Source organism: Polistes fuscatus, unplaced genomic scaffold (assembly GCF_010416935.1).
Source record: "Polistes fuscatus isolate 324 unplaced genomic scaffold, CU_Pfus_HIC Scaffold1, whole genome shotgun sequence".
Classification (NCBI taxonomy): domain Eukaryota; kingdom Metazoa; phylum Arthropoda; class Insecta; order Hymenoptera; family Vespidae; genus Polistes; species Polistes fuscatus.
The window spans coordinates 7,803,180-7,825,750 of NW_025112997.1; the positions used below are offsets into that span (position 1 = coordinate 7,803,180).

Genomic DNA, 22,571 nt, shown 5'->3' on the forward strand with positions numbered 1-22,571 from the left:
AACATCCTCTGTTAATTTCTACAAAGTATATGATAATTTATTTAATTTTTGTTGTAAAATATGTTTCTATAGTATAATACTTTAAAGATATCGTAATACATAATGATTAAATTGGAGTATTATACAAACAAATTTGTAACGTATAAAGGTACATTTTTAGCAAAAATACTATTTTTTTATGAAAATAAAAATGTTTGACTAAAAAAAAAATTGTTTCTATGTTGGGCTCCAAACTTTTCAACCCACTCACGTATATATGTGGGTAATTATGATAATAAGTTAGTCCACTGTTATTAAAATTAAATAAATTGTTTATGATTTAGTTTGGATAATAATTATTTATATTATAAAATAAATCATAAAATCAATGTTTAAAATTTTTTTATTTAGTTCATTATCATAATTACCGGCAGTTAAATATATTTTTTGTTTAGTGGTTCGACATTGTATCTATAGTACAGTTAAATATAACGGAGACTAAATGTTAAATTAAAGTTTTGTAAATGTATGACTTAAACCACTTTCATATATTTATGATCCCACACCTACTTACATGTATCTAATGAATTCAATGAATTTTAAGCAAAGTGGGGAAAATAGAAGATCAAAAGTGCTTTATTTGATAAGATAAAAAGCTTGAATTATTTTGCATTGTTCTTTTATAGGAGTTAGGCTCGAAAGAATTTCGAAACGGGCTTTGAAAGTTATACGCGTTGTAGGTTTCGTAATTGATTCTCCAGAACTATCGTTCCGCGATCGTAGATGGTAGAATAAGTATTACTTAAAGAAATGTCATGTATACCTACCGATGGTGGCCATAGTTGTTGTTGGTTAGCGCTTTCAAACGAGTGAATCGAGTTTTAAAAGCTTTCGCACAATCCGGTCTTTCCGACTCGAGTCGAGTTTTATCGTTTCGTGATTTCTCTCCTCTTTTGTGATTCACGCTTCAAAAATAGATAGATATATACATATACGGTTAATACATTAACATTACCATTAACTCTGTCTACTTTCTTATCTTGTAAAAGGTGTTAACTAACTAACGACTTACTATCCTTTCCTTTTTTCTTTACGTCATTAAGAATGAGTGTCTTTAAAAATATGCATACAAGTGAGTCTCAAGAGTATAAGTATATTCACTGTTAATTTAAAACAATCAATATTAGTTTGTAATAGGGATTATTCAAAGGGATTATTCAGAGGATTATAAAAATTTCTTATAAAAGAGAAATAAAATTAGACATAACTGATAAAAAAAATTAGTAATATATATTATTATACTTTCATACTTGTATACTTATATACTTTTATATTGGTAATATATATATAATAATCGTCTCAAAAGTATTTTAATTGTAAGAGGCAAAAGAGGGCTAACCAAGTACTACTTATACAAAAAATAATTATATCCTTATTATATCTTATGCAAATACAAATACTCTTGTTAGACCAATTTTTAATCATTTAAGTAAAATTATATTTTCTTAACAATGAAACGTTCTTCTATTATCAAATTAATATGAATTTGAAAATATAATAATTCTGTGTATAATAATTTTGAAGCTTTGCATTACAAGCAAATATCAATTATTTAAATTTACAGTGAGAGCGGGTGACTCACAGTATCTGTTTATGTGTGGTCTTGAATGTATAGATTACTTTAATAAGTAAATTTTAGTTGATTTATAGCATATTACTTAAATGTTAAATAAATATATCTTAAATATTAAATTTATACGAGCCTATCTAGATATCTATAAAAAATATGTGTATATAAGTATACATGTGTACCAGTCATAAGTATTTGAATAAAGTACACGAATTGGAATTAATTAAATATCATTTATTTGTGGTTCGTTATTTCATTTTATTGGGTGTAGAATAGAAATTAATTCGGTGCCTTTTAAAAACAAATATATTATATAAATCTTGCTATCTTGCTTATTAATAGTTTTTGTTTTGATTAGTTGTCAAATGTTTCCCAACTGTTAGTATTGGTATCTGAATGTTATAAAATGGTGGGCGATTATTTACATTCAAACCAGAGTTGTAAATAATTTAATATCAATGCATCGAATTAATTTTTACACCTATATTTCGAAGATTTATAAGTATATATATCTTTTTTCATATTAACGATAGTATCATTTTCAACATTAAATTAAACATATGTATCAAAAACATTTTAAGTGTACAATACAAACCACAATTAATTTATATATCTTAACAATTATTAGAACTCTCTTTCATCGTTTTTAAAACAAAAACAAATTATTTTTTTAAGAATTGAAATCACGTAAAAAACATTTTTATTTGATTTTATCGATTAAAATCATTTCTCTTATAAAAATCATCAATGAAGAATCAGAAGGAGATTATTATTGTTAGTAGAGTAGAACTTTTGAGCTCTGCTTTGTTCTTGGCTTGCTTCCTGGACGAAATGAGAATCCCTGTTTCGCAAGAGACGACGAGAAGCGGTATTAAAACTGGGACAAGTGCGCAAACCGAGATCACGGTGGCGGCCGTGTATAATCGTGTCAGAAAGTTACGAAACGAGATAGAGGATAAGTAGACAAACGAATGGCTACCCTGCTAGTCACATCCCATCCGACTAATGTTCTCCAGTCCTTTCTTTTCTTTCAATAATCACACATACTCATTTCCTTTCTCAAATACTCTCTTTGCCATACTTTCTGTTTACATATTTATTTTTTTACTTTTTTTCTGTATTTGTATTTGTATTTTTATTTACTACCTATTCATTATTTTCCCAAACCTTAAATTTGGGTACATTCTTTACTTACTTTTCTTTTTCTTTAAAATCCGATTATTAAAAGAAAAATCAATCTTGCAGTAATCTTGAGACCTTTCGCTATATAAATACAAGAACAAAATTGGTGGATTTTTCAGATTTAAATTTGGAATGCTATAATTTGAGAATTATTCGGTATATATTATAATATAGTATTATATACTATGTTATATTACACCATAATATACCATTAGGACATTATATTTAATTGTGAGTATAACTTATTGTTAGATTTAAAATTAAAAAAAAGGATAAAACCTCATGTAGGAATTAACAAATAATTTTATAAAATAAATAAAATGAACAACATCCAAACTGAACAGTTTTAAATAATTTCAAAGTTAGACAACAGAAAATCATTTACTATACTTACGAGTATTAATCTTACGATTTATTTAGATCAAATTAAATAATTTTTTGGAATGATTAATAAATTTTTTTTAATATTATTTAGTTTATTTAGATTGTGAAGAACTTCATATCTTTCTTTTAATCAAAATATATTCTATTGCACGTTACTTGAAGTCTATATTTTTTCATAATACAAATTATATTATTTAATTAAGTAAATACTTAACATGGTTATGAGCAATAAAATGAATTTATCTTTGTCTCATTCCTTTTAATTAACTTACCCGACGAGGATAAGCTCTTTGTATATATATTCAAGTATGAAAAAAGAAGGTGCATCACTTGCAACACGAGTACTCCGAGTGATATACTCGGAAGATAAAGATATCTCAAGAATATTTTGTTTACTTCACGATATCATACTCTTACTGTATTATGTAAAGCGACTACTAGCAACAACAGCATCTTTCTACCGTGAGAATATTTTTCCCCCTTCTTTTCTTTTTATTTAGTGCAGTAATTAATTCGTTGTTTTGATATTAAATTCATTGTATCAAAATCGTCATCTTTTTTTCATCGAGGAATTTGACAGTTGCCTAAAAGATGGACCGAAGTCATCGTAAATAACGATTCTATTTCGAAGAATAACGGATGTATGATTACTTTATAAATAAATACTAAATTTCTTTAAAAGGCATCGAATTACTTGCTACACCTAATATTTAACAAATTTATTCTTTCAAAACGAATCAACTTTTTAGTCAAATATTTGTATAACTAGCGTAACGTAAACAAAAAAATTAACAAGAAAACAAAATACTAATTTCTACATAATCAAGTTAATCATTTCTTTGGATTAAATATGTAAGGATCGTTGAAGTTTCCTTTTATTACAAAAACATTTTAACTCATCGCTGTTAATGATCGTAGGCGTCGCGAATAATTTGCAATTATTTTAAAATATGCTGTATATAATTTGTACCGCTATTTATTCGACGACATTGACTATGCTGTAATTAAGATTTTTTCTAACAATAGGATAGGCGATTAATTTACGTCTTTTAACTGAACGCACTATGAATTATTTTTATTACCACCTCATTTTCTCAGATCATCAACCACAGAAAGAAAAAAAACGAACTTAAGCAAGATCATCCTCGTTATTTTTAATCATCGTTTCTTTCGTAAAGCAAGATTGTGTATATATTAGAGTTCACCCAAAAATTCTATACAACGCTTATGGAAAAAACATATTTGTATAAATATTCGAATATTAAATTTATTCAAGTATTACGAGATAATAATAATTTAACTTTAACTTCTACAATTAAGAAAGTTACTCAAAATAATGGCCATTAAGTTCCCTACATTTATATGTACAACGAACTACTATTTGGATAACAATGGCCGAAGTATCCAATGGAGGATTGTATCACATGAATTTTTAATTTCATCTTTAACCTCCTTTACTGTGCAATTTACATGCAAGCAGTCGTGCCTAAACATGCAATTTAATTTCTCTTACAATTAATTTCATAAAATAGTGGATAATTTGGAAACTCATACTTTTATTATTCAAACAATTGATTATTGGACAAGTAAAATAGCCACAATTGTAAGTTAAATACGTTCGTTTTTCGACAATACACGACATGCTTTAAAGTCCCTCATAAATAAAAGTTTGCAGGTGTTAAATCAAAAAAATGTGCCGGGAACTCAAATACACTTGATCGTTCTAATCTAGGAGTTTGGAACCTTTTAGGAACAAAGAGCCATTACAACAAAAACCATACAAAAAATATAATTTAAAAAGTCACAATTTTTTAATTCGATATTTATCTTTTAATTATTTTAATATTTACAAATACATATATACGATACAGATGTAATTTTCAACAAAATTCTCATGTTTATTTATAATACATATTGTTTTTTTTATTGGTACTATAAAGAAAAAACATTTCTTTTTTTGTAAATGCAAATTACAATGCGCCGAGATAGTGATAATGTCGCGAACATTAAACCGCTAGCACTGTTTTTTATTTCTTAAATTTTTAATTTTTCTTAAATTTACTTTACTGAAACATTATAGATTTAAGGAGGGAAGGGGACAGAAAAACTATCTATTCTAGAATGGACATTACATGTTTATATTAAAAATTTAAAAGTCGCATGTGGTTCCAGAGTCGCGGATTCTCGACCCTTGTCCTAGTGCCCTTGCAAATTCTCATTCAAATAGGCTCGAACATTTTAATAATAACGTGACGATGTGCACCGTCTTGTTGAAAAGAAAATTCATCACCTTTCGCCATCATTTTGTCAATGTTATGGACATCATTTGTAGCTATGAGTAAAATTACGTATACATTTTTTTTTTAACGAACTCTATACTTACCAGTACTGTCCTTAAATTAGATGATGGACGATGATAAAGAAAAATAAAAAAAAAGTGAAAAAATATATGTTCGAATCGATTGGGAACCGGTTCGAGAACTTAGCGTTACTTTGCTTGGATACATTATATGCGAGGAAGTGAAAGCAACGTTTGTTGGGACAATGCAACCCGTGAAGACTGTGCTCCCTTCTCTCTCTCTCTCCCTCTCTCTCTCTCTTTTTTCCTTTTTTTTATCTTCTTTCTATTTTTCTCGTTCTCATTTATTCTCCCCCATCGAACGCGTGTCTCGCTAACGTACAAATCATATCAATCGATGCAAAATCATATCTCAAATATGAGCGATCGTTCGAGCCTAGTTCCTTCCTCTCTCATTTTTTATATACTCTTTTTTGTTTTGTTATTAACTCTCCATAACGCCATATGTAATTTTGAACTCATATACAGGATATTCCAAAAGGTTGTATAAGAATGTTCCTATAATTATAGAGTAACAGGAAAACTTCATGTAAGTTATTTTAGTTAAAGATTTTTCTTCTCTTTTGATCCAGAATTAAAGCACTGCATTTAAACGAGCTTAATGAAAAATTTATGAGTAAATTTTCATAAAGAATTTCTTCAAAAATAATTCCAATAAGGCGTGTATTAAATACTTTTTAAGAAAAATCTTAATAAAATATCGATAAAAATAGCTTAACACGTTCCATGCCACGTGTACCATAAATGGTACACGTTAAACTTGACTATCAGGCCACGTGTACCACCGGTGGTACACGTAGTCGTATTTATTTAATACGCTAAACATCAAATGGCTTGAACGACAAGTCAGGCAAAAATGGCTTGGCACGGAATGTGTTAATAATACAACTTTTTAAATATTGACGAAAAAAATGACAGACATTGTAGAAAAGTAATACCAAGTTTTACTAGAAATTTTTTAAAGCATTTAATTATGAATAAATTCGTGTAAAAGAAGAAAATCTTTGAGGGATTGTTATTTGAAAACAAAACATTTCCAGAGCCACGTTTTTTTCATACTTTTCCATTATTATAATCATAGGAATATGAGTGGGCGAATTAGTTTTCATCGAAACCATTTTAAACAAAAACAAATATTTCGATCTTTTGAAACACAATTTGATAAAAAGTACTACAAAAATGAATGTTCGTGCTGGTTTTAAATTTGACCAGGACAACGATTCCAAAAACAAATCACGTATTTTCCAAGAATACTTATTATGTAATTGTCCAAAAGTTTTGAATCTTTCATCACAGTCACCGAACTTAAACTTTACTGAAAGCCTATAAAATGAGTTAGATCGTAATATACGAAAAACACCAAAAAGATCGAAAGAGGAACGAAAATATGTTTAACAGAAAAATGGGAACACACACACTCGGATGCCAATAGATTATTTAAAGAAAATTATTTGGAACATGCCAACGCGATTGCAATATGTTTTTAAATAAAAGGGAAATCCAACGAAATATTAGAATTACCTACTAAAATTTTATTTACTTTTATTAATAACTTGTATAAGAATATTAAATATCCGAATATTTTTGCGATACTAAAAGTAAACCTTTTTTCATTTTTGTTATGATATATAGATAATTATGTTAATTAAATAAATAAAACCTATATTTTTATGACAACTAAAAAATGGTACTACTTTGTAAAATAAAATATACTATATGCCTGCAAAGTTGTTCAAAGTTAAACAAACAATTTCTAAAGTATTCAATATTCATACATCTGTTTTATTTGATTATTTTTCGCTATGAAATTTAATTATTTATTTGCATTGGAGTATAAGTTCAACTTTATATAAGTTTTTCTTTTTTCTTTTACACCAAAAAAAAGGTGATAATTTTACTCGCATCTTCGTATTAAAAAATAAAAAACTACAAAAAATCGAGAGATTCACACGGTCAGTTTATTTTTATTTACTTTTTTCATTTGACCTCGATTTTTCTTTTTTGTCATCTAGAAATCTCGCATAATTTTACGAGGCAAGTTTTATATATGCCAGAGGGGGAATGCGTATCTTCCGCAAAACAAACGTCGTACAACATCCGTGAAGTGAGTAAAACGATAAAGCTTGTTATCGTCCAACAGAAACGTTTACTTCTCAACACTCAATCTTTCACACGACTTTCCTGATCCCTCTTTCCAAGAAACGAAATATTTTCAATTATGTTCATTTTGAAATTCATAACGAAAGATAATCCTAAAAAATAAATAATCCTAATTAATTTATATAATTTAATATTCGATATAGACAATCATTAAGATCTCGGACGTGTTTTTGTTTTTGTTTTTGTTCTCTTCTAATTTCTCTATTTGAATCTTAACGTACTCTTAATTTCTTAATATCTTATAAAATGGCTAAAACGTGTGGTGGATGCGGTAAAAAGGTCGTAAAACTAATTATATACAATTCTTATAATATTGCATCTCATCCAGCATGTCTTGGACGACCTGGTCATCCTTTCTGTGGGGACAAGTTTACTGATTGTAAATCCCAAAATATCATCTCGAAGGATGATCCTCTTATTAAAAGCTTAAGAAATGATATTCTGAAATTTCATATAATGATATTAATATTATTACGGATCGTGTCTTTACTATAGGGAACAAAATGCAGGATTTTGATCAGCACTTGAAGAAATCCGTTACTGCGGAGGAAGTCATTGACGAAATTATTGAAAGAGAGAGAAAAAATCGTGTAATATTATATTATTTAATCTAAAAGAATACGACTCATCTTCATCGTTAAACTCGGATATTTCTGATGATGTCTTTGTCAAGAACATTCTGTCTAAAATTGATCCATCTGTTCATTTAGTTTCTCGTCCTACCAGAATAGGAAGAAATCATCCTAATAAAATTCGTCCTGTTTGCATCACTCTTGTTTCGAAACATGAAGTTATTTCTGTTTTGAAAAATAAATCTAAATATTGTGGTCCTATTTACATCAGTCAGATCCGTACTAAGGCACAACAAGATCATTTGAAATCATTAAGGAGTGAACTCAAATCGTTAACGGAAAATGGTATATCTAATATGTGTATTAGATTTTTTAATGGCATTCCTAAAATCGTCAAAACCATCTGTCTTCATAAAACTTACTTTCACACCGAGGATCTATTATCAAAATGCTCGTGGCCTAAGGACCAAGTTCAGCGATTTATAATAAAACTTTAAAGTTTAAAGGCGTGGCCGTTATAAATAAAATTAATCGTTTAAGTGTGGAAGTGGTATACATAGAGTTGTTAGTAAACATCTCTCTAGTTATCAGTTAAAGGTCTTATTACAGCATGTTGAACAGCTGTTCTCGTTAAAGTTTTTCTTTAAATTCCAATCTTTAGTTTTTGTTAGTGTGTATAACTTATTATTATTTATTATTTTTATTATTTATTATTTTCCATTTTACTATATCTCTCTTATTAAATTTATACACTAATTTTTATTAATTATTATATATATATATATATTATTTATTAATTGCTTTTTTTACTTTATCTTTTTTGTTAAATTTATATTCTAATGAGTTTATTCCGTAAATAAATAAATAAATAATTAAAAAATCAAAACTTTCTAAAATATTATATTAAATTTATTAACTTTATTGTTAAAAGTTATATATATATTGTCCTTTTTCAAATTTTCAAACATCAAATCACTTTGATTTTCATTATTTTTCTGTGACATATTTTACATTTTCATGTTTAATTTTATCAATCCTTCCGCCTTGTTTACTATTTATATTTTATTTTAATTAATAATATACATGGAATATAATAAATATCAATCGTGTGTCATTTATCATTTTATTTTCACGCAATAGCTTTATCCAAATTTTTTAAGAATAAATTACATCAAAATCGTGATGAGGGAGATGTAAATTAATAGAGAATACAAATTGAAGAGAATAAAAATAGAGAGACCTCTATTTATGCGGTATGAATATTTATTTTATGTTTTTTATCGAACGTTCGAAATGAAATTTCATCACTAATACTCGAATATAAAACGTATTAAACATACATGAAATAAATATGTCTATAACTTATATCAGCTTTTTTTTAATATTTTCATTTCATACTAATTGTAAAACAAAAACTGTACGAAACGAATAATCCATATAAATAGAGAAACGAATATAATTATTACTTTTTTTTATATTAATAACGTAAAATAAATATTTTTATAACTTCTATTAACTTTATTCTATAATATTCAATTTTTTCGTATTGACGAAGAAATAATTTGAAAAAATTAAAAAACAGGTTTTTATTTTTGTACCTCATAAAAATGGTGAAGGTGAATATAATTAAATAATGAGAACGATTACAACGATTAGTTCATTGTTATCGTAACGAAATGCATTTAAAAGAACAAGCGTGTGCGATCTTGGCTACGATCTTAACGAATCGTAAATTAACTTACGAAGCTTTGTTTATTATTAACAGCTCGTGAATCTTATAAGATATGTTTTCGGATTCAAAAAGAGAGAAGGTCGACACGGCCACTGAATTTTCGATAAGTGAAAGTAAACCCAAACGCTACTAACATATCTTCGATGACTCATTACAGACTCTGAGTTTTTATACTTGACATCAAATTACGAACAAGACTATAAGTATAACGATTTCACGTAATTATTAACTACTAAAAGGATAACAAAAGTGGTCTTTCCGGTCGTTTTATAACTCACGGAAATGAAATAGATTTTATTGACTGGTTATTATACAACGATCTAAAATCCAGTTACTCGAATATTCAAATATACATTAGAATGTTATTAATTTAATTTAAAAAAGAAAAAAGAAAAACTTGGTATTATGTTGAGTTGTTAAACAAGGATTATTATATAACAAATATATAAGATAATTGTACTGTTAATCAGATTAATGGACTAAATGTAAATAAACAAATTTATTTAATTAATATTATAATTTTTTTCAGATTTTTTTAATTTATAATATTTACATTACAAAATTATTCGTATAATAAATTTTCTTATAATTCTTTATCTTAATCAACTTTCAAAATTACCAGCACGTTATTACAAAAAGAATTGAATTCCAAATATTTATTTGAATCAAAATAATACCAAAATCTTACTTATTGTTAGTAAGATTATAAAAATGTAGCTTCGATACGGTTTTTCGTTCGTATATATTTTGTTTTCATTCTTACGAAAGTATTTATGTATGCATTTATACGAATAAAAGAAATAGAATTCATTAACATTTCGTTTGAAAATATTCGTACAACATCTAAAAACCGATTACGCGAGAGATCGAAGATATTTCGTATTAATAATAGTACAAATTAGTTAATCGTTTACTTAATACCTTCCATTTCATTACGTACAATACAATGAATCTCCGTTATATACGTGAGCAGAAAGTCAGCCAGGTTACCGGATGCGTTCCTGAATGAGCCCATTGTTAATGGCAAAGATTGCCCCTGAAAGATATGATTGCTCGTTTTTCCGGCCTTAAATGTATTAAAAAAAAAAATAAGAAGGCGAAAAGTTATCTGATTAAAGATGAAAATTCGTATACGAATTTTAATTAAATCTACGAATAACATTCCACGTTACTTATGTTAGCCTTTGCATTTTTATCATTGATATCTTAAGCGACATATACGTGCGAGTTGACTGACATATATGCGATCACAAAAGTAAAAATTTAATATATTCAAGTTGAAATGCCACTGGACTTTCGACTTTTACTTTAGAAGTTATTAAACTTGCGTATCGATCGAAAAAAAATTTAATTCATTCATTTCGTATCTTAATTTCTATTTTTCAACAAATTAAATATATTAATAAATAACAGGCAATAATAATTAATTTAAAAAAAATTTTATTTTTGCCACCTATCTCGTGCCGTTCTTATTTATATTTATATTATTTACATAAATTTACTTGGAGAATCGATTATGAGTAATATATTCTATTGAAAAAATTCGTAACATCATTATTAACAAACTATCTTGTAATTTATTGTTTACAGAGGGTAAAGTTGAAGTTTCGAGAGACGGAAAATATTTGAGCAATTTGACTCCAGGCAAGGTCCTTGGTGAATTAGCAATCCTTTATAATTGTAAAAGAACAGCAACGATAACTGCTGCAGTTGACTGTAGACTATGGGCAATAGACAGGCAAAGTTTTCAAACTATTATGATGAGGACAGGCCTCACAAAACAGGCCGAATATACCGACTTTTTGAAAAGGTAAGTCACTGTTTTAAACCCTTTTTTAAAAAAAAAATAATATCAGCTTAAATAATTTTTCGTTTTGTTTTTTAGTGTACCTATTTTCAAGAATTTACCTGACGAAGCTTTGACAAAAATTACCGATGTTTTAGAAGAAGTAAGTAAATACTTGTTTACAACATAATGACAAATTTGTATTAGGTGTAGCAATTAATTCGGTGCCTTTTAAATAAATTAAGTGCTTATTTATAAAGTAATTTTCTATTCTTCAAAATAGAATCATTTTATTTACAATGATTTTGGTCCATCTTTCAGGCAACTGCCGAATTCCTCGATGAAAAAAAGATGACGATTTTGATACAATGAATTTAATATCAAAGTACCGAATTAACACTGCTATACCTAATAATTGTAATTTATAAAATACGTTTTTAAATTATTAATATATTTCTTTTGTTTTTTTTAAAGACCACCTACAACAACGGCGATTATATAATTAGACAAGGTGCCAGAGGTGATACCTTTTTCATTATTAGTAAAGGACAAGTACGAGTTACTATGAAGCAGAAAGATTCCGCAGAAGATAAATTTATTAGAACGTTACGCCGTGGTGATTTTTTCGGAGAAAAAGCTTTGCAAGGGTAAAAATACATTGACTTTAAATTTTTGTTTATGTTTTATTAAATAACACAATATAAATCTTCATAATCTTTGATTTTTATTAATACGTGTTTCGATATATAGCGATGACCTGAGAACTGCAAACATCATTGCAAACGATGTCGATGGTGTCACTTGTTTAGTCATAGATCGTGAAACTTTCAACCAATTGATCTCTCCTTTGGACGAGATACGGAAGAAATACGAAGATGAACTCGTGGAAAGACGAAGGTCAGTCCTCGAAATATTTTATACTATGTTTTTGTTAATTTTCCACACAAAAAAAGAAATATATATAAAAAATGTATAATTTAATCACTTAATCGCGACATTGATAATACTACAATTGTTATTCCATGCTTGCGTTTTGGAATAGGAAAACAAAACGTACGACGGATAGTAGTAAGTTTGAGATATATTTTTAAAATCAAGATTACTCAATGTATTAAAGTTTACTTAGCATGACAATAATAACATTTAGACGGTATATTCATTTTATAATAATATAAATTATATGCAATTATTTAGATTGGACGATGAATTCCAAAATGTTCAATTGCACCATCTACGACGGATTGCTACCCTTGGGGTTGGTGGATTTGGTCGTGTCGAATTAGTTCAAATAGCTGATGACAGCTCCCGAGCGTTTGCTCTTAAACAGATGAAAAAGGCACAAATAGTCGAAACCCGACAGCAACAACATATAATGTCGGAGAAACGTATAATGAATGAAACGAACTGTGACTTTATTGTCAAGTTATATAAAACGTTCAAAGACGATAAGTATTTGTATATGTTAATGGAAGTCTGCCTAGGTGGAGAGCTTTGGACAGTTCTCAGAGACAGAGGACACTTTGATGATCCTACTACTCGATTTTACACTGCATGCGTCGTTGAAGCTTTCGACTATTTACATTCACGAAATATCATTTATCGTGATCTCAAACCAGAGAATCTTCTACTTGACAATGAAGGGTAAGAATATACACGTCGTATTTTTATTAGGCATAAATAACTCTTTTAAATCTCATCCAGTGAAAGTTAAATAGTAAAGATGTCATGACTTAAAAATGGACGTAAAATGAAGTATAATTATCGGGGATCTATAATAATAAATCTTCGTCAAAATACTTACTTACTTTCACTGAATTCTTACGTTGCGTTATATACTGTATCTTCACGTGACTGTAACTATCAATCACTGGAAGAAAATCTTGAATTGTAAACCATAATCGATAATGTTTTTATTTCTTCTTATAGATACGTCAAAGTCGTGGACTTTGGATTTGCTAAAAGATTAGATCATGGAAAGAAGACATGGACTTTCTGCGGTACACCTGAATACGTTGCACCGGAAGTTATCCTTAATAGAGGTCACGACATAAGCGCCGACTATTGGTCTCTTGGTGTCCTTATGTTTGAACTTCTTACTGGAGCGCCGCCTTTCACTGGTTCTGATCCGATGAAAACTTACAATATTATTTTAAAAGGCATTGATACCATCGACTTTCCGAAGATCATAACACGTAACGCTTCTGTCCTCATTAAAAAACTTTGCAGGTAATCTTCGTATTATTATTGCATATATAATACAATTCAATCAGTGGCGACTCGTAGCTTGAAATTGTGGGACTGCTGTATCTTTTGAAATATATTTTATTATATACGCTGTAAATACAATATATAAGTGTTTGGAAAAAATATCAAAGTTAAGGTAATAAAATATTGTTTATTGTCAATAAAATTATATAGTTGAATATAATTCAAAATTACTATAACTTTTTCCTTGGTATTTGTGTAACTGTTGAAAAAATGGTGAAATTGCACGATAGACAGTACCGCATTACTCTAATATCTTGCATTTCACGTGCATTTGATTACTTGACAAGACGGATTGTAATTATTATTAATAAAAAATGTGAGAATTGTTGTATAAGATGATAAAATAAAATATAAATAAAGTACTAAATATTTTCTCTTATACATATCGAGTCAAATTGAAGATGCTGCTGTCTCGCAATGCCTACGCACGAGACACCTCTAATTGAAATTTATTTGCAATCACAATTAAAACATTGAATATTTTTCAGAGATAATCCAGCGGAACGGCTCGGCCACCAGAAAGGAGGCATTAGCGAAATTCAAAAACACAAGTAAAAAATCACTAGATATCATTGACATTTCATATATAGACAATCCAAAACAGTAAAGTTGCGGTAATTATTGTTCTAATTATATTTGTTGTTTCATTATTTGTTTAGATGGTTCGATGGCTTCAATTGGGAAGGCCTAAGACTACGAACATTAGATCCACCGATTAGACCCCGTATTCGTGCACCTATTGATACTTCAAACTTCGACGATTACCCACCAGACACTGATCCAACACCCCCAGATGATCTCTCCGGATGGGATGCTGATTTTTAATAACATTAATGCGAATATCACAAAATATAAAATGTTCCAATTTGTTTGACGCGAGTATTTCCTAATACATTAAGCCATATTTGACGGGGATGTAACAATAATCTGGAATGTATTAAGAATTGTTTAGTGTGCAAAGATTATATGAGAATCATATTGATTGTTCTGTTGACATGATTAAATGATTAAATCTACGTGTCGCATCGCACATCTAATGATTCTTATTGAATTAGATTAGATTTTAATTCCTATGATTTTAATGTAGTTAAATTTAATTAAAAATTTTAACTTAAATTCAGTAATAATAATAATAATAATAAATTCTTAATGATTTTATATATATATATATAACACAAAACTGTTCTTAATCAATTTGTAAACAAATTTATTTTATCAACAAAATATTTATAAATAATAAGTCATACGTATTGCAATGTTAATAATAACGCGCGCCTAGATAACAAAATAATTACCAATGTAAATTCATCTGACCATACAAGTTGTATGTACATACCATCTTATAGAACTTAAAATAAGCATTAACAATAACATTATTATAAAAAAAATACACATTATGCTGTTGATTTTTAATCGAATTTTAAATCTATAATATTTCATCATGCAAAACCTCTTTGTTTCACGCAATAACATTCCTCAAATTCATTTATGTTTGAAATTTTTTTTATTCCATTATTAATATTCCTTTTCTTTTAATTTCATCAATAAATTATGTTGTGTTTGAAAATATTAAAATTATTTAGAAGTATTTATCAAGTTTACTTAAAATTTATGTAAGAAAAGAGTTTTTAAATTTATTTATTATTTAAAAAATATATAACTCATTGTCTGTCTTTATATACTGTTTGAAAATTTATTTTTTAAAATACATATAGAAAATATATTTGCATGTTTTATAAGATACATTATAGACAAAATATTATGTAAATACTGTATAAAAACGTTATAAAAAAAAAACTATTCGCGAAAATAGTCTAAAAGAAGTATTCCCCATTTTAATCCTTTCACTGTCTATGAGATATTTATACAGTTAATTAATTCAAAATTTAATGAATTTCTTATAAACGTATTGTAAATTAGAAGAATAAAAATAAATAAAAACAGTTATTAAAAAAAGAATATTTGTTATTGGTTTTTCTAATAGAAAGATACAACTATTAAAGAATTGTTTCTTATTGTTTTATATGACATTTATTATAAATATCGATCCATTCAATTAAAAGTATTTATAAGAAAGTAAGAAAATATTTGAAAAAAATCTAATAAAAAGAATTAGGAAATAATTTTAACATTAATTTGGATTTATTTAAAAAAACAAAATTAAGATAAAATTGATGAAACACCTATATACGCATGTGTATTTAAAATATCATATAAAATATTTAAGTATGCACAGACGTTAGTATGACTCACAGGATAATGTCAATTGTCTACGATGCTGCAACTATGATTTTATAAGCGTTTTAGTATCGGTAAAACTCAAAAAGGACTAATCATGAACGAACATGATTTACGGGATGGGGTAAATGATATTTTTTATTTAATTTAACACAATTTAATACAATTCGTTTCGATATCTTTTAATATTAGATACACTTTTTATAGGTTAGGTTTATATGTCATACATTAAATACATATTTCATTCAAATTTGTTAATTTTATTTCTAATACAACTAAATCGTAGATATTTATATTCATGTTGATTTTTATTATTACAGTCTTATTTATTTTAATTGTTTAATTTAAAGTTTCAATATTTTTTTCAAGTTAACCTCAACGTGAACAATGTTTTAAATAAAATTTTCTTATAATTTCATTTCATTGAATAAAATGCTATTATTAACAGGTATATAAATGACGGATATGATTTATTTATTTATAGCCACCATTATTACAAGCAATATTTCATGGAGATCTAGACGAAGTTCGTACATTATTATCAAAACAAGAGGATATTAATTGGGCAGATCATGAACAACGTTCACTATTACATGCAGCAGCATACACGTATGTATTATTTCCAATAGCTCTTCTATTAATCAATTATTTCCGAAATGTAATATAATTTATAAATATTTTTATAGAGGAGTTTCAAGTATCGTAGAAACTTTATTATTACATGGAGCATCAGTCAATGTTAAAGATAAAAAATGGTTAACACCATTACACAGAGCTTGTTGTTCAAACAACCCTTCAGTAGTAGATGTATTATTAAAATACAAAGCAGATGTAAACAATAGAGATCGAAGTTGGCAAACACCGTTACATGTGGCAGCTGCAAATAATTCTGTAGAATGTGTAGAACTTATGATCCCTTATGTGTTAAATATCAATGTAACAGACAGGTTTGTATTGCTCATAAAATATTCCTATGAATTATAAGTCTACTAGAATAATTTATTTAATACTTTTATTCTTTTCTGTAGGGGTGGAAGAACAAGCTTACATCATGCTGCATATAATGGTCACTTAGAAATGGTCGAATGTTTGATTCAAGCTTGTTGCGTAGTGAATGCAGCTGATAAAAAAGACAGAAGAGCTTTGCATTTCGCAGCATATATGGGCTATGATAAAATTGTCAAATTATTAATTGAAAAGGGAGCAGACGTAGATGTTAAAGTAACATACAATTCAATTATACTTAATTACTCGAAAGTATATTAGTGTTTCTTAGGATTACATTGTTTTTTATTTCTCCTCTGTTAAGGATCGTGATTTATATACTCCACTACATGCTGCTGCTGCATCTGGCAATGTTGAATGCATGCATGCCCTTATCAAAGGTGGAGCAGACATTGAGTCAAAAAATGTATATGGCAATACACCTTTACATATTGCTTGTTTAAATGGACATGTAGATGCAGTTTCAGAACTCATTAGCAATAATGTTAATATAGGTATAGAATTATTTTATATTGATGCGCATTTCACTTTTATACTTGATTACTAACATATACTATTCTGTTTATTTAGAAGTTACAAATTACCAGGGTCAAACACCACTTCATATTGCTGCTGCTAGTACACATGGTGTTCAATGCTTAGAAACGTTATTACATGCAGGATTAAGAATAGATGTTCAGTCGGCAGATGGACGCACACCATTGCACATGACTGCAATTCATGGCAGATTTACTCGTTCAAAAAGTTTACTAGACGCAGGAGCATCGCCTAATATAAATGACAAAAATGGAAATACTGCCTTACATATTGCTGCTTGGTATGAAAATAAATTGTTCTTTATTGATATTTTGTTAATAACTCTATACTTACATTTAATTTATATATATTTATTTAATTCATCTATAATCAATTATAAAGGTTTGGACATGAGTGTTTAACCACAACATTACTTGAATATGGAGCATCTCCAGCAGCTCGTAACACAACTCAACGTACGCCTTTACATCTTAGTTGTTTAGCGGGTCACATAGAAGTAAGTCTTTATTTAATTAGAAAATGTAATTAAATTATACTTAATTCTATTCTCACAACAGGTTTGCAGAAAGTTATTGCAAGTTGATAGTGAACTTATAGACTCAAAGGATTCAGGAGGTAGAACACCATTACATTTGGCAGCCTTAAAGGGTTCTGTAGTTTGTCTTGATTTATTGTTATCTAGTGGAGCAAATTTTAGATTAACCGATAACGAAAATAAGTTAGCTTTACATTTAGCTGCCGGTCAAGGTCACTACTTTTGTGTTTTTACTTTGGTTGGATTTGGTAGTGATTCTAATACCCAAGACTCAAATGGTGCTACACCTCTTCATTTAGCTGCAGCAGCAACAAATTGTTCATCAAATTCTTGTGCACAGTGCGTAGTTGTTTTATCAATTATTAAGAAATATATATATTCAAAGTTCTGTTTTACGTATTTTTTTTAATTCTTTAGGTGTGTGGAATATTTATTAAAACATAGAGCAGATCCGCAATTAGGTGACAATCGTGGATTTACACCAATGCATTATGCAGTAACTGCTGGTAATCAATCAGCATTAGAATCACTGTTACAAGCTACACTACCAGCTATAGCTGCTGCCAAAAAGGAATCACAGTTACCCTTACTTACACCATTACATCTTGCGGTAATATAAAAAAATATTTCATTAAATTTCATTAAAATTATAAAATCATTTTTCAAATAGGCATACCATGGTCACAGTGAAATACTGAGGTTATTATTACCTTTATTTCCAAATACTAATATCAAAGAGGATAGTGGTAAAACGCCATTAGATTTAGCATCTTATAAAGGTCATGAAATATGTGTTCAAATGTTATTAAATTCTGGTGCTTCAGTTGCTGTTGAAGTAAGTTAAAATAGTTTCCAATATAAATATTAAAATGATTTCGTTTATAACATATTCCTCTTGTTACTTGTATACAACTTGGATTTATTTTATTCGAAGGATTCTGTTACTAAACGTACACCAGTACACTGTGCAGCAGCTACAGGTCATACTAAATGTTTACAACTTTTATTGGAAAAAACAGAAGATTTAAGTGTAATAAATCGTTATGATGCGAAACGACGGACAGCTTTAATCTTAGCTGTAGCTAATAGTAGAACAGAATGTGCAAGTTTACTTTTGAAATACAATGCAGATTGCAACTTACCTGATATGGATAAACATACGCCATTGTTTCGAGCAGTGGTCAATCCGAAAGATCAAGATATAGTAGATATGTTGTTATCACATGGAGCTCGCGTGGCCATTCAGGATACAAATGGAAAAACACCATTGCATTTAGCTGCTGCATGTGGAAGGTAAAAATATGTAAGCTTTTGATTAAAATTAAGATGTCTAACATGTATTTTTCTTCCTTTTTTCTTTTTGCTTATTATAATCTATATTGATAGATTAAAAGCTTTAGCTGCATTAATTAACGCTGATCCAGTGGCAGCAACCTTAAAAGATGATCAAGGTTGCATTGTACTTCATTGGGCTTGTTACAATGGAAATTCTAATTGTGTAGAATATCTCTTAGAACAAAATGTTATTGATTCCTTAGAGGGTATGCATTATATTCCTTTGAAATAATAGATCATCGAGAACATGATATTTATGAACTATTTTTTCTATACTTTCAGGTAATCCTTTTTCTGCTGTTCATTGTGCTGCATATCAAAATTCAGCGCATTGCTTGGACATGCTGATAAATAAATTTGGTGGACAGGTAGTTGCAGCATTAAGAGATACTCCAGGTGGTCGACTTCCTTTACACGTTGCCGCTAGTGCAGGATCTGTTGAATGTGCACGACTTATTTTAAGTTCCGTTGGACCTGAATCAGCTGGGGTAGAGGACTTAGATCATTATGGTCGGACGCCACTACTGTGCGCTGCTGTTAATGGACAATGCAATGCTATCGGTAATTATTTGTAAAAAAATTAATTTAAAACGAACAATGTTTTTTTGACAATTATTTGTGATAATAAAAATTATTGTAATAATAGAACTGTTACTCGAGTGGAAAGCTAATGTTCGTGCCGTTGATGCCAATAAGAATACAGCATTGCACTTAGCTTGCCAAAGACGTCACTCTTCTGCTGCTTTACTCCTTTTAGACTGGATTGCTTCAAGTAGTTGCTTAGAAAATGCTCAACAATTACAAGAACAACGTGTAGCAGTTATTAATATGACTAACAAACAACAGAGAACCCCTTTGCATTTAGCAGCAAGAAATGGTCTCGTAAGGGTAAGAATATAGGTTTTTCGAAATAAATGGCTTTTTCATTATACTCAATGTTTGCATTATCATTTTTTAAACAATATACATATAGGCTATTTTATTATAGGTAACTAGAAAATTACTTGAATTAGGAGCAAGCGTTATTGCTGTAGACGCAGAGGGTCTTACACCAGCACTTGCATGTGCTCCGAGTCCAGCGGTAGCACGTTGTTTGGCTACTATACTTGCCGCTCATGGTAAATTTTTAAATCTTAAAAAAGTCTAATATAAAAAAAATAACAAATTGACTTTTTCTTTTTTACATTTTGCTTTTTTGTGTTCAGGTCAACATTGGGAAACAACTCAACATTCACCGTCTATACAACAAACGTCAGAAGTTTATTTGAATGGGAGAAGTGGGGATTCACAACACAGTTCAGACTCGGAATTCTACTGACAGCAGGTAACACGCTTAGAACATCAAGCGTATCAAGATATAAATGCTGGTTCCATTCATGGTGATATTGAAACTGCCAGATTACTTTGGGCAAGCTGTTGGCTTTTTTCAGTTTTTGCATAATAATTCCCAGTTGTTGAAAGTAGGCAATACCGATGTGATAGTTAGCCTCAAACAAAAATTATCATGACAATACCCGTATTCACCCTATTAAAGCATTAAACCTTCTCATTTCACAGATAATTGATAATAAAAAATATCAATGATTATGTTTTCAAAATTAAAACGATCGGTTATTTAAACTTTTGTTGATAAGATAACATAAAAGAAAAAATAAGAAATAATTTCTATGCGTTGTACAAACGATAATTCTAGAATCCTATTAAACATTTTATACAAGCAAAACTAAGTAATTATATTGTAAAATGGTTTAAATAGTGCAAGAACTTTGAAACGGCTAGTTTAGAGTTAAGCTAATCGTGTGCCACATTTGGCTTATAAGAAAATATTTTTTAAAGTAGTTATTATATTTTCTTAATTTTTAGATAAAATTATTACCGATTGTCAGTAAAAGAAATATGTTAATTACTCTCTATAATATATCTTATCAATTTTGTGTATTTACAAGTGACAACAAAAAGAAGAATGTTGTTGAAATTAAGGAAATATTGATAATGCAGCAAAAAAAAGAAAAATAAAAAGAAAAAAGGGAAAAAAAGAAGAAGATACAAATTTAACAGAATTGTAGAATAATAAGATTATTTCGTACATGTATTATTGCCTATACTAAATAGATCAAATAAATACCTTTTTTATTGTTCATTTGAAATAAAACTGAAGTGAACCTTATTGTTATAGAAATACATTTTAGAATTAACGATTCCATATGTAGAAATGAAAAATTTAATTTTATTATATTATTTAAATATTTCTAATATAATTTATTTATCTAGAGAATATCCCAAAAACAAGTAAGAAATACATATTAAGTCTTTTTCTAATTGTTTCAACGGTATATTTGCTGTGCCTTTAAGAACAACTTTTAAAAAACAATGATAAATTTATTTTTTCTTTAAAATCTCATAACAATGTTTGTTACTAAAATAAATGAACAAAAACTCACTAAGGTAGATATATCAACGGGGAATCTCAAAAGCAATTTTTTATAACATATTATTAAGTCCTATTGTACATGTTTGTCCATTCATGTTAATGGGATTATTTCATCAATGCAGACTACTATGTACAGATATTATAGGACAATATAATAAGAGTAAATATTCAGCTATTTTCTTAGTCGTTTATAGTAAAGCTTAAACTGCCTAATGATGAATATCGGACCGTAAATTGTAATATTTAGGAACGACAAATGCATGTTTCTGTTTCTTTTTTTTTTTGGCATTAATTTTAATCAACACGTAGAATACTTTTTATCGATAGTATATTATGAAACAAAGTAATTAAATAGAATATTAATTAGCTCTTCTTGTCTCATTATAATACTCGTACTTATACTTCTTTTTATAATGTGCATTTAAAAAATACAAGTAA

At 28.3% G+C, this 22,571-nt stretch overlaps 2 protein-coding genes across 3 annotated transcripts in view; both read left to right on the forward strand.

Moving 5' to 3' along the window:
* The window catches only part of LOC122522834 (cGMP-dependent protein kinase, isozyme 2 forms cD5/T2), a 60,408-nt gene extending 45,328 nt beyond the window's left edge, over positions 1 to 15,080 (forward strand). For both annotated transcript variants that reach the window (XM_043644148.1, XM_043644158.1), the window contains 8 exons: positions 11,589 to 11,808; positions 11,884 to 11,947; positions 12,259 to 12,431; positions 12,535 to 12,681; positions 12,979 to 13,425; positions 13,711 to 14,010; positions 14,541 to 14,603; positions 14,712 to 15,080. In XM_043644148.1, the coding sequence (XP_043500083.1) occupies positions 11,589 to 11,808; positions 11,884 to 11,947; positions 12,259 to 12,431; positions 12,535 to 12,681; positions 12,979 to 13,425; positions 13,711 to 14,010; positions 14,541 to 14,603; positions 14,712 to 14,877 (1,580 nt within the window). In that variant the 3' untranslated portion in view covers positions 14,878 to 15,080. The remainder of the gene's footprint in view (positions 1 to 11,588; positions 11,809 to 11,883; positions 11,948 to 12,258; positions 12,432 to 12,534; positions 12,682 to 12,978; positions 13,426 to 13,710; positions 14,011 to 14,540; positions 14,604 to 14,711) is intronic.
* A 1,216-nt stretch (positions 15,081 to 16,296) lies between these two features.
* LOC122515959 (serine/threonine-protein phosphatase 6 regulatory ankyrin repeat subunit A-like) lies at positions 16,297 to 21,849 on the forward strand. Its single transcript, XM_043633460.1, has 16 exons — positions 16,297 to 16,414; positions 16,775 to 16,899; positions 16,977 to 17,237; positions 17,319 to 17,511; positions 17,600 to 17,789; positions 17,866 to 18,112; positions 18,214 to 18,328; positions 18,390 to 18,706; positions 18,785 to 18,977; positions 19,038 to 19,202; positions 19,302 to 19,660; positions 19,754 to 19,908; positions 19,985 to 20,263; positions 20,349 to 20,590; positions 20,691 to 20,820; positions 20,908 to 21,849. Exons 1-16 carry the CDS (start codon positions 16,388 to 16,390, stop codon positions 21,018 to 21,020), a joined length of 3,111 nt encoding a protein of 1,036 aa, XP_043489395.1. The 5' UTR covers positions 16,297 to 16,387; the 3' UTR covers positions 21,021 to 21,849.
* Positions 21,850 to 22,571: the final 722 nt, after the last annotated feature.